This window comes from Erythrolamprus reginae, unplaced genomic scaffold (genome assembly GCF_031021105.1).
Source record: "Erythrolamprus reginae isolate rEryReg1 unplaced genomic scaffold, rEryReg1.hap1 H_1, whole genome shotgun sequence".
Taxonomy (NCBI): Eukaryota; Metazoa; Chordata; class Lepidosauria; order Squamata; family Dipsadidae; genus Erythrolamprus; species Erythrolamprus reginae.
In genome coordinates, this window is record NW_027248462.1 from 405,049 (window position 1) to 422,283 (window position 17,235).

At 40.1% G+C, this 17,235-nt stretch overlaps 1 protein-coding gene across 1 annotated transcript in view; it reads left to right on the forward strand.

Moving 5' to 3' along the window:
* LOC139155270 (sarcoplasmic/endoplasmic reticulum calcium ATPase 1-like) overlaps positions 1-16,355 on the forward strand; it is a 34,690-nt gene extending 18,335 nt beyond the window's left edge. Inside the window, exons 11-22 of the mRNA XM_070730391.1 lie at positions 854-956; positions 1,908-2,039; positions 3,437-3,562; positions 4,257-4,475; positions 6,007-6,342; positions 6,878-7,098; positions 7,298-7,500; positions 8,201-8,286; positions 8,412-8,545; positions 9,990-10,107; positions 11,074-11,191; positions 15,856-16,355. Of these exons, the coding sequence (XP_070586492.1) occupies positions 854-956; positions 1,908-2,039; positions 3,437-3,562; positions 4,257-4,475; positions 6,007-6,342; positions 6,878-7,098; positions 7,298-7,500; positions 8,201-8,286; positions 8,412-8,545; positions 9,990-10,107; positions 11,074-11,191; positions 15,856-15,878 (1,819 nt within the window). The 3' untranslated portion in view covers positions 15,879-16,355. The remainder of the gene's footprint in view (positions 1-853; positions 957-1,907; positions 2,040-3,436; positions 3,563-4,256; positions 4,476-6,006; positions 6,343-6,877; positions 7,099-7,297; positions 7,501-8,200; positions 8,287-8,411; positions 8,546-9,989; positions 10,108-11,073; positions 11,192-15,855) is intronic.
* The last annotated feature ends 880 nt before the right edge of the window (positions 16,356-17,235 follow it).

The window sequence follows — 17,235 nt, forward strand, 5'->3', positions numbered from 1 at the left end:
GAAATGATTGGACTTACCAACACATAATTTATAGGTTATTGTGGTTTGAAATTATAATGGTTAGTTTCACACAAAATACTAGATCAAAACTAAATAAATCATTTTCTGCCTTTATATGGTATTTATTCTTGCAGAAATTCCAGGTGCTCTCATTCCTTAGTTGTTTTGCTTCCCCCATCATTCGCAGAAACAATCTATGCTCATTCCAATTACATATTTTGGCCACTGCTGAATTAAGCAATGTCGTGGACATCCTATCTCAGTGCCCGGAAGCTATAGGAATGGGAAGCCTCAGGTTCAGCTGAATTCTGGCAAGACTGAGTGGCTTTGACTTTAGGGTCCTGTCAGTTCCAGAACTATGCTATCTAGATAGGGTGCACTATCCCAGATAGACCCTGTGCATAATCTGGTGTCCTGATTAAAAAGTAGGTGGCATTCATGGCTAGGGGGCCTTTGCACAGGTTTCTATTATGTGCCAGTTGAGCCTGTTCCTGGATTTGGGAGGAGGGCTCTGCTCACTGTCACTCATGCCATAGTCACCTTCCATTTGGAGTATTATAATGCACTCTACATGGGGCTGCCCTTGAAGAGTATCCAGAAGCTTCAGTGGGTGCAAAATACAGTGATGTGGGTGGTGAGAGCCACACAGGATGGGCTTTGTAATACTTGAAACATGGTTTCTGTAGTACTATTGCACTGCCTAACTAAAATGGATTTTCCACCAGCAGTTACGGTATGTCTCTTTGTTGTATGCTGCCAAAATCATTTTTTTTTGTGTGAGATGGGTGGCCATATAATGGGCTATATAAATAAAACAAATACATTTAAATTTGGGTTTTTTTTGCATTTGCAGATTTAAGAATGACAAACAAGTGAAAACTGGACAATACGATGGTCTCGTTGAATTGGCTACGATTTGTGCTCTTTGCAATGATTCTTCGCTGGATTTCAATGAGGTGAGTTCTTTTCTGGCTTCATCAGCCACTTCTCACCAAATGTTATTAAGTAATATATTTGGTCCCTTTCACCAAAACCTGCAAAATAAAACTGAGTAATTCTTCATTAAACTAATAAAACCAGAAATAAAAAAGGTGAAATTAAAACAAAAAATTATTTAGAGTCTAAAAACTCCTAAAAGGCAATGTACAAATTTTGACCTGGCATCCAGAGGAATTGTATGTAGTACTAGACAAAATTCTCCAATTTCCTTCTCCAAATTAGAGTTGGCAGGTTCATTGGAGCTAAGAAAATGACAGTTAAACCTTAAATGTAGAGATGCCTGGAATAAAAGGAAGTCCAAACTTCCTTCTTCTTTTTTGCATTTCTGGAGATGTGTCAGATGTCAAAGGCAACGGACTTACAAAATTCATTACTACGGCTTTCTTTTTTCAAAGGGCTGATAAAATCATGCCAAATGTACCAGTGGTCATTATTTTAGGCAATTAACACAAAGACCTAGTTTGGTGAATTGCTTAAAGGTAGTTGTGTAGAAAGCAGGAATTATATTCCTACCTTAGATACAAAGCCACATGGGTGACTTGGAGCCAGTCTTTTAAAAAGACAACTGGAAATCACTTCTGAAAAAGTCCCCAAATAACTGCCTGGATTTATCCATATACAGTAGTTGCCTAGAGTAAAGACTAATTTGAAGACACAAACAACAGCAACAATATCAGAGACTAGTTATAAGCCTTCAGAACAGCCTTAAGAATGATAAGAATCAGTCCTTTTGAGGTAGACGGGACTAGAAAACCGAAATTTTGAATACTAATTTCTTTTATTATATAGTCACAGTAATAGATTATTGCGAGTCTGAATACTCTCTCTTCTCAACCCTGTTTTCTTCAGCCTTTCATGATGACAGTTTGGTACGCCTAAATTATATCTCTGATTCTTCCCTCTCCCAGTCAAAAGGTGTATATGAGAAGGTTGGTGAGGCCACTGAAACTGCCCTTACCTGCTTGGTTGAAAAGATGAATGTCTTCAACACAGATGTACGAAATCTCAGCAAGGTGGACCGTGCCAATGCCTGCAACTCAGTAAGTATATGTTTCTTCCAGGAACTGACTTCCATTAGAGTGCCAGCCACAGGGAACCAAGACTGCCATGATTAACTTTTCAAAGTAGTTTCTTTGTTGTTTGTGTATAGAGAGAACCTTGCCAGATTATAACACACTCTGTATTACTCTCAGATAAATACAGTAAAGATTTAGGGAGGATTACTTCTCCAATTTCTTTTTTCATACCAATGATTCAATTGTCTTCACTCCTTCCTCCTGTAACGTAATGCCAGATTCCACCATATAAAGTCCTCAGTGCTTGGTCCCTGAGTGGTGCCATGTCCACCTCTACTGTAAATTTCATGCAATGTGTTTTCATGCCACAATGTTCATTGTCTATATTGAGGTTCTCAAGATCCTCCCACAGTCTACTGTGGAACAGGTTTGGAATGCAGAGGCACTGTTCAGTGAAGCACGCAACAGTAGAAATGTGTTTGTGTTAGGAGCTTGTTGTGGGGCAAAAAAGGGAGTTGATTCTCTGGAGATATAACTCATCCAAGTATAATTTCTCCCCCACTTTTTTGCAATTTGCCAATTCTGCCTTGTAGTGGATGAATTAATTAATTAATTAATTCTCTACAGCCATCCACCTCACCCAATAATTTTGGGTGCTTTACAATTCCAAATTATTCCAAATTATTGGTGGCTTAATTAATACCACTGGCCTTTTGTTATTTTAGCCGCTATAAATGTACGTAGCATCATCTGGAAGCTGATAATCAATTAAATAGTCTGTTTTGCTTGTTGTGGTACTGAAACATTTGTTTTCTTGCAGTCTTAAGAGCTATCTTCTGATGGCCTTCTCCAGGTGAATTTGAGTCTCTTCTGAAGCTCAAAAAAGATGATTATTCTCACATTACATACTTTCCAGAGATGGCCATGCCCTCTGAGCAGGGTTGGTTCTAACTTACCTTGCTGCCGCTTTGCTTCCTCCCATGCCACATAGCTGTGCCTCGTGGTTATACATGTGTCAAGCACCCACGCACATGCACAGAAGCAAAAAAACAAAATAATTTTGAAAAAAAAGCTGTAAACAAGATGGTGACCGCATGCACAGTGCTGGAAACTCAGCTTTTGTGCATGCTCAGAACAAAAAAATATATAAACAAAATTTAAACAAAATTCAAACAATTTAAAAAAAAAAGATGGCGACACTGATCTGTGATGTCAGTGTGACATCACCAGCCGGACACTACTGGTTCGGGTGAACCGGCCTGAACCCACCTCTGCCTCCGCCTTTGGCTAATATCGGAAAGTATATTTGGAGGATCAATTGTTTGGATTCATCTCATTCAATTGTTTGGATTCATCTCATTCTTTGTGAAGCCAAGTAAGGTTTAACTCTCGTTTTCTCTCTCTGCTTTGCATTTGCTCAGGTAATCAAGCAACTCATGAAGAAGGAATTCACCCTGGAGTTCTCTCGCGACAGGAAGTCTATGTCTGTTTATTGTTCTCCAGCCAAAGCTTCCAGGGCTGCTGTTGGTAACAAAATGTTTATCAAGGTTGGTAGTACTCTTCTCTGTGGCCTGTCTCAGTGACCCACAAGGGGAAATAGGAATTCACTCTCTGTCTCTATTCCAATTAATTTTTTTCTAGTTGACTTTTCCAAAGGTAACCTTTGACTTAACAACAATCAGTTTAATGGCGTTTCAAAGTTGTTATTATCATTATCATTATCATTATCAATATAATTATCATTATCATTATCATTATTATCGAAGCAAGTTAGAGCAATGTTAAAAAAGTCTGCAAAGACTTAGGACTTTGCAGAGAGAAACAATGAAAGATCCTGCAAGGCATCTTTCCAAGGCTACTGCTTGGACAGGGGAGAGGGGAGGGATTGGGGTAGCGAAAATGGAGCTCTACCCCAGAGCACCCAATTTGCACTGAAAGACGTTGAAAGAAAATGCAGAGCATCCTGCATAAGCCACACCCACAGTGTGGTAGTAAAAATTTTGGTAGCCCTGCACTGCTGCAAGGTAAGAGCTGGGAAAATTGTTAGCAGCTAATTCGGGCTGAAAAAAAAAAGCTTAGAAAAAAGCTACATTCAGAGTATAAGACACAACCAAATTTTTAGCCTCTTTTTGGGAGAAAAAGGTGCATTTTATACTCTGAAAAATATGGTAGTCACATTGCTTTCTGTTCTATCTACTTTCTCCACAAGTGACAATGCTTACTTTTGTTGTATCTTCATAGGGTGCTCCCGAGGGTGTGATTGATCGTTGCAACTATGTCCGTGTGGGCACCACACGAGTTCCCCTCACTGCCAATGTTAGGGACCACATATTGGGAGTCATCAAGGAATGGGGCACAGGACGGGATACTCTCCGTTGCTTGGCATTGGCCACTCGTGACACCCCACCAAAGAGAGAAGATATGGTCTTAGAAGATGCCACCAGATTTATTGAGTATGAGGTAAAGTAAGGCTAACCACCAGCAGTAGATTATTAATGAAAGCTATAGGACTGGGGTATCCAACCTTGGCAACTTTAAGACTTGTGGATTTCAATTCCCAGAAAGGAAGTCCACAATTCGTAAAGTCACCAAGGTAGGACGCAACATTTTTACGATATTCTGAATACTGTTTACCTTGAAGATTATATATGCATTTTAGCCTAAATTACTTTATTGTCTTAAAATATAGACACTGGGCTTTATATTTTATACTGCCCCAAAATGCTGTTTAATTTATTTTCTTGTTTTCTTTTGTAAGAGATTCCTCCCCTGGAAGCTGACCTGAAAGTTTTTGAAAGATAGCCAAAACTCCTAGGTCACCTTCTAAGGGGAGACATCTCTCATGAAAGAAATGATGTAACTGAATTAAACAGTATTTTCAGGGCAGTATCAAATGTAAAGTTCAGTAAACACATGTTAAGATAATATAGCATGGATTATCATCAAATGTTTCTCATGTGCAAGTGTGCATAAAGAGAAATGCATGCTTTGCAGGTGGAAAAAAACCATTTTGATTTACTTTAGCTTGATTATGGAGTGTGGGAATGACTTGTATCCCTGATCTTTAAAGTTACACCAAAGTCCTGGTGGCAAAAATGGAAGGGAATTGCTTTATATTTACTCACACAAGAGCAATTCCTTCATCTCAACCTCTGCTTTCTTGATAATACTGAAAGACAATAGGCTACTCCATATGTTGGATATACAGTATAAGCAATGTGCTGAAGCAACTGTATATTAAACCATGGGTGTATTTAAACATAGTTTACTGAATAAATCACCATTGCGTAGTTCATGCAAGCCACTGAACCATATATCCTGTTTTTGAAGTCATGCTAGGTGATATAAGGCACCAATATAAAAATTAGCATTGACATTTTGTTTCAAAACATTCTATGAAGAATAAAGTAGAACCCAGCGTTTGTACTTCGAACTTTTAAAATATTCATTCTTTATCTCTTATTAATTCTTCCCTATTTACTTTTTTTATTTCTTGACCAAGAAACTTGAGTTAGCACATAAAACTCTTCCCCCTCCTGTATGCACAAGTGAGCTGTAACTTAGGTTAGTCTGGGAGAAGCTCCCTATCATCACAAACTTTGAGGAAATTTTAATCCAATTCTCCTCTCAAGCAACCATATTATAATAGATCTATTCAATGAAAGTTTTATTTATTCATTATTTTAAAAATTTCTCCACATTTGAGGCAACTCAATAGCTTACAAATGACAACATTAAAAAAGTCAGTACCATAAATAACAAAGTTGTTATGTGTCACCACTTGGTTACAAAAATCCATGTTTTTGTAACTCTTTGAAAAGATGATCAGAGATTTCATCTTGTACCATTTTTTATCTTAATTGCAAACATTCCCGTCTTTGACATGGTTTAAACCTGCTATAAAGACCAGATGGAGGTTATCTAGCGAAAGGATGTCTGGGCTAGTAGATTCCACAGGCCGGCTCGTAATCTTTTTTTCTGACCTTCACAGAATGACTTGACCTTTGTGGGCTGCGTAGGAATGTTGGATCCTCCCCGCAAAGAAGTCTCAGGATCCATTGAACTGTGCCGTGAAGCTGGTATCCGTGTCATCATGATTACTGGTGACAACAAAGGTACCGCTATTGCCATCTGTCGCCGCATTGGAATCTTCCATGAAAATGAAGACGTGACCAGTAGGGCCTACACTGGCCGGGAATTTGATGACTTGCCCTCTGGTGAGCAACGGGAAGCCTGCAAAAGAGCTTGTTGCTTTGCACGGGTTGAGCCCACGCACAAGTCAAAGATTGTGGAGTTCCTGCAGAGCTTCGATGAGATTACTGCCATGGTGAGTAGATGGGAATAGAAGTGGGCAGGGAAGGAGTGGTGTGGTGGGCTAGAGGTGGAGCTCTCGTCTCACAACCAGGGGACTGATCCTAGGTACTAGAGGCATATATTTCTGTTTCTGGGCAAAATGAGAATATATCTGCTGAATATCTTTTGTTTTGTAGATAGGCTGGTCCAGTATTTCTTGGGCACAAAGTATCTGCTGAGAGGAGGGAGCTGGGGCTCTCAGTTTCTGTCTCCCTTAAGATTTTTATTTATCTTATAGGGGAAATATTTTATCCTGCCTTTTTAAGATATTTCATTCTTCTAGGAACAGGGTAGCTTCCCATCTCACTTAAGATCTTTTTAATGTCCTCTTTTCTGTTCTTTTCTGAAATGGAGGACCACCTAGTGATTCAATCATAATAATTAATAATAATTTACCCCTCATCCAAGAGGATTGTTGAGTTTTGGAACCTGGAGGTTTTCCAATATTTCTTTCTTTCTATCTCAGTTAACTCTCGATCTCCTTCCTCTCTCTTTCTGTCTCCTGATAGACCGGTGATGGTGTCAATGATGCCCCGGCTCTGAAGAAAGCCGAAATCGGAATCGCCATGGGCTCTGGCACTGCAGTTGCCAAGACTGCCTCTGAAATGGTGTTGGCAGATGATAACTTCTCTACTATTGTGGCTGCGGTGGAGGAAGGCCGGGCCATCTACAACAACATGAAACAATTCATTCGCTACCTCATCTCCTCTAACGTGGGTGAGGTCGTCTGGTAAGGGGCTTCGCACGCTATCATCTGATCAGCTTCAAAGCTAAACCATGTTGACTGGAAAATGGTTTTGAGGAGGGACAAATCAATACTGAGTAACTATGGTGGAAAGATCTGTTCCTTCTGATATCACATGTCCCTATCTTCCAGAGATGCTTTGATCTCATGTGTGTCTTTTTTTTCCTGCATCTCCCCATCCCAGTATCTTCCTTACTGCTGCCCTTGGTCTCCCTGAAGCCTTGATCCCTGTACAACTGCTGTGGGTGAACCTGGTAACAGATGGGCTTCCAGCCACTGCCTTGGGTTTTAACCCCCCTGATTTGGACATCATGAACAGGCCACCACGCAGCCCCAAGGAGCCCCTGATTAGCGGTTGGCTCTTCTTCCGCTACATGGCCATTGGAAGTAGGTGCTCTCCTCCCATTGCTGATGTCTTGGTCTAGCTTTAGGCCTCTATCATATATTTTGGCCCTATATTTTAACTGTGAATTCAAGTCTGTACCAAGTCTGTCTTGTCTTATACGATCTAACAATAATCTCAGCTCAGCAATCTGTATCATCCTAGGCAAGCACAAATCTTCTGCATCTTTATTCTTCAGTCAGTTGCATGTTGCTCATACTTATTATTATATGTTTGCAAACAGAGCCATTAGGCTAGGGCAGCTAGCATGATTGGCTCAGGGATTCTGAGAGCTGAAGTCCACAATTCATAGAAAAGCCAACTTTACCTACACATGGGCTAGGGCAAAATATGCATTCACCAGATAAATAATAGCAATAGCACTTGTATTTATATCTAAGGGGCTTTACAAAACTCTCTAAGTGGTTTACAGAGTCAGCATATTGACTCCAGCAATCTGGGTCATCATTTCACCAACCTTGGAAGGAGGGAAGGCTGAGTCAGTGAGGATCGAACTCCTGGAAGTGAGTTGAATTAGCCTGCACTATTGCATTCTAACCACTATGCCATCATGGCGCAAGGGAGAAACCAACGCAGCCCTTTCATTCTAGTTTCTCAGCAATCATCCTTGACGAGATATTCTTTTCTGTTATAACTGGCTTTTTCTTTGCTCACGATAATTTTCCCTTTTTGTTTTGCCTACAGTATACGTCGGAGCAGCCACTGTTGGGGCTGCTGCCTGGTGGTTCATCTATGCTGAGGATGGACCCGGAGTGACTTACCATCAATTGGTGAGTTTTGCGCACTCTAAGTTGTGGGAGACAAGTATCATATGAGGAATGAAGGATTTTTAAATTCAGAAATGCCCTGTTCAATCTTAATCTCGCTTTCCCCCACTCTTTTCTTCTTCTCCTAGTCCCATTTCATGCAATGTACAGAAGACCACCCTCACTTTGAAGGCTTTGACTGTGAGATCTTTGAGTCCTCTGTCCCCATGACCATGGCTTTGTCCGTCTTGGTCACCATTGAGATGTGCAATGCGCTCAACAGGTAAAATGGGGGATGATGAAGGCCATGGCTTCATTCATGTGGTATTGCCTTGCGCATTTTCACTAGTATTTCTCCATGCATTTGTTTTCACCTTGTGCAAATCTTATGCTTTCTCCAGCTTTCCAAATTGTGCAGGATGATGAAGAAGGACAAATTAAGGTTCTCTGTGAAGCTTATTCATAGTCCATGCCAACAACAACAACAAAAAAAGAGAATATTAGAGATTCAGCTTTAATTCATCTTTTTAGTAATGTGCAAAAACTCATATTTGGAGTTAACTTACATTTCATGCAAAACACCAGAGAATAATTTTTATAGCATTATAGGGAACCAAGGAATATCTGAAGAATAGCATTGAAAGTCAGCTACATCTCATTTATTGTGGACGTGTCTTCACAAGGTCTGTGACAATTGGCCCATATCAACTCAGCACGGCCAACTCACTGTAGGTAACCTGCCATGGCCAACTCACTCAACAGAGCCAACTCACCTCAGGACAAGGGTTACACTAATATTAAAGAAATAGTGGAATAGAATCATTAAAGAAAGGATGCAAAAGGAGGGACAGAATGAAATGTCAATGACAAAAATGAAATATATATATATATATATATATATATATATATATATATATATATATAATTAAATAAAATAATTAAATAAAATTGTTAAATTATCCTACAGTGAGTTATCCCACACTGAGTTGGCTATGGCAAGTTGTCCCTTTCTGGTCTTCACAATAAAAGAAGGGCAGCTTGCTGAAGAATGCCAAGATTAATTAGCACAAAAACAGTGTTTCCTAGTTATGGCAGCAGAACTATTGCCAAACTCTAAAGACAAGTATCATTAATTTAAAACATCTACTTATTTGCATAATTAATTTATGTTTTAGTGTTCAGAAGGGAGGGCAAAGAACAAGTGCTTACAATCACTGGCTCTCCCATTCTGATCATACGTTTTAAAATCTTAAGTTTTTATGTTCCTATCTTAAAGGCGTTGATTTAAAACGAAGTCTGAGATTAATTGAATTTTGCATCCAAATTCCAATACTGTGTACTCACTTTGTCGTAATTCTCAAATGCACCAGGGGTGGGACCTTCCAAGCAGAACTGAGATATCTATCTAATGCAGTATTTCCCAACCTTGGCAGCTTGAAGATATTTGGACTTCAACTCCCAGAATTCCCCAGCCAGCATTCGCTGGCTGGGGAATTCTGGGAGTTGAAGTCCAGATATCTTCAAGTTGCCAAGGTTGGGAAACACTGATCTAATGAGCCCTTTGCTCAAAGGAAAGTTGCTCAATTCACATATATTTTGATTTTTTTTGGAGGACTAGTCGCTATATATTTGCACTGAATGATTATTTAAGACTGGAAGCTCTCGTTTCAAAAACAGAGTGGAAATCCTAACTTTGATTTAATTTCCCATTACTTTCTGCTATATAGCCTTTCAGAGAACCAGTCCTTGGTACGGATGCCTCCCTGGGTTAACTTCTGGCTTCTGGGATCTATCTGCCTCTCCATGTCTCTGCATTTTGTCATCCTTTACGTTGATCCCCTGCCTGTAAGTAATAGTGACCATATTTTTGATCAATGAGGGCTGGGGGATTTTACTTTAGGATTCAAAAGTATAAAGCGGGCCATGGAGTCTGATGAGGCACAAATAAAGCAACTTTTCTTCAGCCCTTTAAAACAACTGTATCATTTCCAGGATCATAGTGGCACTTAAAACATGACCAACACGCCCAGCTGTTTTAGGGAATAGCAGCTGGGTTCATTCCTGCTGGTGAACCTTTTTTGCCTTCAAATCCGAGGCATGGCATAGTCCAAATGGCTAGAGAACTGCACTCCCACTTTTTGCTGAATTTTACAGAAATCAAGAAAAAGAAAAAATACTTCAGAATGCATGGCAGTATGTCCCTTTCCCCCAAATAATTCAAACAGCTGATCTATTGTACTTCTAGCTGGAGAAATCTTTTCCAGGCTTCTTCAGCTGTTTCAGAAACTGATTCTGGCTCCTTCTTCATGTGTGCATATGCACTGCCACCTCTGCTTGCTAGGGAAAATAACAGGTGAAGCAGCTATGCATGCATGTACACTCACATGGAAACATCTAAAAGAGAGGTCTTCAAACTTGGCAACTTTAAGACTTGTGGACAGCTGTGGGATTCTGAGAGTTGAAGTCCACAAGTCTTAAAGTTGCCAAATTCAGGGACCCCTGATCTAAGAGTAGCTTCTGAAAGCAGCAGAGTCAGTCTAGAAGAAACAGCTACTTTAATGGCTTGAAAAGAGATGCTTCAGGCGTTCTCCAATTCATTCCAGAATTCCTTCATCAAAGGATTTTTAACTCTTGCTTGCTGGCAAAAACAAGTGCCATTTATTAAATTTTTAATCAGGATTCTATTAATTATATCTAATGTACCCTGTGCATTTACATTATTTTAGTACTAAAGTACTAAATAGTAGAAAAGTAGAAGAAAATAAACATTTCTCTATTGATGTCTGCATTGTTGTTACTTGTGCTTTCCAGATGATCTTCAAACTGACACACTTGGACTTGCATCACTGGCTTGTGGTGTTGAAGATATCCTTACCTGTCATCTTTCTGGATGAATGTCTCAAATTCGTTGCCCGGAACTATCTGGAACGTAAGCCTCCCTAACATACCTTATCTTCCCAGTCCTTTGCCTTTTCCTTCTTACTGGAAGTGGATTTCCCAGAGGGAATCCATGAAAACAAAACCATCAAGTTGGAGAGAAATAGGGTGCCCCTTCCCTTCTGATCTTTCTCTTCATAATTATTTCTTGCCTTCCTCTGGTGTTTCCTCGGTTAGCCTAGAATTCCCATCTATAACTTTAAATATAGGTGGCAGGCCAAAGTCTCTAACTCAAACAATGACTTCAGCCTGTCTATTGGGATACTGACAATAGGATTTGATCCTTGGTCACTAGGGTTCCTTCCTGGTGAACTCCATGGAGCATGTGATACCAGTTCCAAGGAATGTACAATTCTGATAAAGGCGATGGCAGAGCCTCTTTTATAAAATGATAGAGTTGGCCCCGTAACCTTGGTTTCATTTTTTTTAGCTCTGAAGATAAAATAGATCTGTTGCACCAAAAAAAGCACAAAAGTAGATGGAAACTGTCTGAGTTTCTATTGGAGATTCTCAATTATCCATCGGGTCATGGTTGTCCCCAAAGTGCTTTTTCAAAGGCAACGTCAGTTCTGAACTGAAGAAGCTTTTTGGATGAGAAGCAAAATATCTTCAAGGAAAAATAAAGTCCAGTTGCCTTTTGAAAAAGCACCTCTGGGAGTTCTGTGTAATAAAGTATAACAAAAGAGAGAAGAAATAGTTGTTTGCTTATTTTAGAGAGTTTCCCCTCCTTTATGGGTTGCTAATCATTCATTAATTCATTCATTTTACTTATTCATTCTATCCAGACTAATAATATTCTCCTTTTCTTGTGAACTTCCTTCCTAATCTCTATTAACTCTGGCTTCTTTTATCCTTTCCATCCTGTAGCATAAACTCCTTCCCCCTCTATTCTTCTGTATCCTGTCTCCCAGGTATCTTAACTGTACAACCCTCAACTGCATGCCTTTATATCTGTCTGTTGATCTATGCAGAAAAATAGGCAATATCTGTGCGAAGCTGGGAAGAATGTTTCTTTCTTTCTTTTCTTTTTTCTTTTTGCTTGGACAGTCTGTTTGCTGCAAGTGACATTGTCCAGCGTCCAGCTACATAGGGGGAAAAAAACTGCTTCATAGGAAAAGAGACAGAAAATCCTTCCCTGAAAGAGAATTATTCCAAGAAATTCCATGCCCACAGAGCAAGCTGAATTGCCAAAGAGTTCAAATTGAGCATTTTTAAGGTGGTGGGACTAACATGTCTACCAAGGAATCTTTGTATATCTACTTAGAAAGCTTCAAATATTTCCGAGAATATAAAACCATGTCTAATCCACAGAATAGGTTGATCTAGCTAGCCTCAATGACTATACCTTACAGTAGACATAGATAAAGTGAATATAGGAATAATCAAAAAGTGTATCCTTCTCTTCCTTCGCCTTCTGCTTCATCACATGAAAAATATATAATATTGAATAGTGATGATGTGAGAAGGAGAAGGAAAGGTACAATAATAATCTGTTTTGCTGATTGCTTTCTATTTCAATTCATTGAAAAGCTGGGAATGGTACCTTGGTTCATATGCCAAGGTACACAAATAAGCAAAATTACAATACCAAACTTTTCTTAGAAGATTGCCAAAACAGTGTATCTGTAATGTTGGTATAGAAAGTAGGGGAAATTATTTTGACAGAGCTAAGCAAGATTTATTATTAGGGAAAAAAGGGTGAAACCAGTGGTGAAATCCATTTTTTTTTACTACCTGTTCTGTAGGCGTGGCTTGGTGGGTGTGGCTAGGTGGGCATGATAGGAGAAGGATACTGCAAAATCTCAATTCCCTCCGTACTCCTGGTGGAAGGATATTGCAAATTCTCCATTCCCACCCCACTCTGGGTCTAGCCAGAGGTGATATTTGCTAGTTCTCCAAACTACTCAAAATTTCTGCTACCGGTTCTCCAGAAGCTGTTAGAACCTGCTGGATTTCACCCCTAGGTAAATCGTATTTTATGTTCACAAAAGGCATATTCAGAAGCGGTTTAGACAGACCCTTCTTTAATTCACTGAACTGTAAGAAAATAAAGTACAGTACAAGACAATCAGATTTGGGAGGTAGACTCGATCCAGAAGTCTGCTCCACAGAAAGGGGGGGGGGTACTTTTATTAAGTTTGGCTATAATAACAGAATCTGCAGATCTGATTGTGCTGTACCTTCTTTTTTAATAGTTCAGTAATTTAGTAATGTGTCTGAACTGCTTCCAATGTCTGTCCGTTGCAAACTTAAACCAAACTTAAATGGAGAGGGGCGGCATACAAATCTAATAAATTGAATTGAAATTGAATTGAATTTTTGCACACATCCCAATCACCCTGGTGATGGATCTTGTGTATTTCTGTCAAAGACATTTCTCATACTCTCTACAGTTGTTATAGGAAAGACAGATGATTAGAAAGGGCCTGGTTTTCAATATTATGTCATTTGTAAACATAAAATATGCTCTACCCTTTTTTTTGCCCTAGTAATGGATTTTCCATGTTTCTGTCAAAATTATTTCTCCCACTTTCTAAACCAACATAATAGGATAAAAAGAAGCATTTTTTTTAAAAAAATATGAAAACAGTCCCTTAGATAAATGGCCATCACCGCCTCTTATGACTTCTGCAGTTCCTATGTTGCAGAGGAAGCTAAGTAAGGGAAACAAATTATTGCTTAGGAAAACTTGCCCAAGTTTATTGAACCCATCCTTTGAGGAACATCTTAGAAATTTCTAAAGAATCATAGGGTGGTTTAGGGTTCAGTTTTGAAACCACTGAATAATTCATAGGATCCTTTAAAAGAAAAAGATGCGGTAACTTTCAATGCAAACCATTTTACACATTCTAAATTGTACTTTGATTAGTAAGACCTTTTCTTATATTGTGCCTTTCCTGTCCATTCTTAGCCTTTGGTGCCCTTTTAAAGATGCTTCTGATTTCACTATGTTGGGCTCAATGAGAAAATAGTCTCGGACTGACCACTGTTTGCAGAGGACACTTTTCTGCTTTCCACAGCCTTCTTGACTGTGCCTAACTGTGCCTTTATTGCTCTTGTGTCATGCTTAGGCAAATGTCTGATTTAAGTCATTGTTTGGCCATACATTTGCTGGACAGCATAGGGGGTGATGCGTGCCTTCTTTGGGCCTGCTGCTTTTGGTGTTGTCAGATTCTTCTGAGAGGTGGGTGAGGATGCTTGGGCAAAGCTGTAGAGAAAATGAGTTGGGTTGGGTGAGCTTTTCTGTGCTGGGGTTAGCATGTATGAAACCAGGGCAGTGATCATCCGTTGATATTTCTAGGGCTCCAAGGCCCCTCATTCTTCATAGATTGCAAGTTCCACTCAGTGTGTAATATTAGGTCTTAATCAGTAAAATTATTTGGGGCTAAATTATAATGTAATATTCTATCTATCTATCTATCTATCTATCTATCTATCTATCTATCTATCTATCTATCTATCTATCTATCTATCCATTTCTATCGTCTATCAATATCTATTTAGCTATCTCTATCTATCTATCTATCTATCTATCTATCTATCTATCTACCTACCTACCTACCTACCTACCTACCTACCTACCTCTATATCCATTTCTATCATCTATCCATCTCTCTCTCTCTCTTTCTCCATTTCCATCTCTCCATTTCTCTTTCTGTCTCTACCTCTATATCCACCCATGCATCCATCCATCACATACCTCTCCGATAAGAAGATCTCAGCAATACCCAGCATAATCCATAATAATATACCAGAATATTATATAAATAATTAGCAAAATTTAAATCAACACCACTTCTGAAACAATGTACAAAAATATTGTTCCACGTGATAACAGCACCCCCTTTAAACTATGAAAAATCCTCAAAAGCTTTATTTTTATTAATATCTGGAAATTACCATAATTCATGTCAGGAGAAGTCTTCATCTCTAGGAGAAATATATTTTATAGTTTGTCTCATTTTCTAAGCATAACATTGGGCACAGCATTATGGATTTTCTTTTAATTAGTCTCTCCAGTGTTAAGGCCACACGTGGGCCAGTTTTCTCCAACTTAGTGGGATATTGATAATATTTCAATGTATTTATTTAAACAATTCACTAGATTCCATGATGGTAATAATCAGAAAGAGAAGATGTTAACTATACCATGGGCCATTTTTTAATTGTATAGAATATGAGAATTAAAAATATACAGAATTCATAAACATTTCTCAAAAAGATTGGGCAGGAAAGAAAGTGCTCTAAGGAAGGAATTCATAAAGTAAATTCAAAATAATGGAGTATGGACCCATGGAATCTGGCATGCCTTCTCCAACTAGAAGGGGGTGGCTTTCCCCAACAGATGAAGAAAACACATATGGCTACTAGATTATGAGATTATATGTCTGATAACCAGCTGAAGGCACAAAGACCTGTAGAGATAGTGGGGAAAGCATCAGAAACAATAATAGCCATTTGCTAGAATGCCACTTGCTATTGGAAAAGTGAGGAGAACCCCATTTAGGCCTCTAGCATTCCAACCGCAGACCAATTTTTTGCAGGAAGTACTTCTAGGTTAGTTGTCTTGCTTGCAGTATATGTGAGGAGGGGGTGATGTCTTCATTTCTTCATTCTTTGCTTTTTATTCTTTACTTTCTTCCTCCCTTTTTACAGACAATGTAGAAGGAAAGAAGTGAACATTTGAGTCGTCATGGAAATAACCCCGTCGTTCCCCCCCAACCGTCAAGATCAGCCCATTTCCCAAACCCCACTGTCTTGTCTTCGGCCCCGCCTCTGCTTCTTCTGCCCCTCTGTTATTTAATAGTGTCTCTCTCCCCCTTTGACCCCCTCTGCTAGTTGGATTGCTAGTGTGGGCCACAGTGCTGGCATGCCCTGCCACATTCCCTGCCAGCTGCTTCTCTACCCAACCCACAGACCTCACCAGCGACTCGGCTTCTGTACATTTTGAGCCACCTGCCCGTCCTTGCCTTTGCACACGCAAGCTCACGCGCGCACACATGCACACAAATACCGTCCCAAGTGCTTTCCGCATTAGTGACCACACTACGTTCGTTTCCCCCCTCCCTCCCTCCCTCCTCCCCTCTCTCTTCTCATGAATAGACCCCACCATCTCCTAGCCCAGGACTGGATTTTTTAATGCACACATAAAAAAAGAAGGAAACATTTTGTTAGGAAAAACAAACAAATGAAACTCCTCAACTTAGAGGAAATGAAACGATTCTTCTAGCTGCTTATTTATTGATATTAAAGAATAAACTCTTAACTGTATTAAAGATTTCTGGCTTTTTTTTATTGTTGTGGGTCACTGGGGAATGGATAGAGAGACTGAAAACTGTTCTAATACAGTCTCCAGGTAGTTCTCAACTTATTACTACAATTGAACTCAAAACGTCTATTGCTTAGCAAGACAGTTGTTAAGTGAGTTTTGCCTCATTTTATGACTATCTATCTGTCTGTCTGTCTGTCTGTCTACATTTATATGCTGCCCATCTCCTCGTGGACTTAGGGCGGTGAACAACAATGAAAAATATAATGCAATACAGTGATCCCTCGATTATCGCGAGGGTTACGTTCCAAGACCTCTCGCTATAATCGATTTTCCGCGGTATAGTGGTGCGGAAGTAAAAACACCATCTGCGCATGCGCACCCTTTTTTTCAATGGCCGCGCATGCGCAGATGGTGGAGCCGGTGGCTGGGGGGGGTGGATTCGCCGCCCCCACCAGCCCAATCTCCCTCCGGTGGCTGGGGAGGTAGATTCGCCGCCCCCACCAGCCCTTCCTGCTCTGGGTCAGAGCCGCGGAAACCTTCGGCTCGCCGAGGCTGCGTCTGACCCCTTCGTTTGTATTGCAGCGAAGGAGGCGAAGCAAGGCTCCAAGCTCGCTTGCCGTCGCCGCCGCTACGCCTCTGCCGCCTCAGCCACCCCCTCTGCTCTGCAGGGACCTCGGATGCCACGATCTCCCTCTCTCGCCCTCCCCGCGCTTCTCCTCGGCGGCGGCCAAGCGGCAGGCTTAATGGGAGACCAAAGGCGAAAA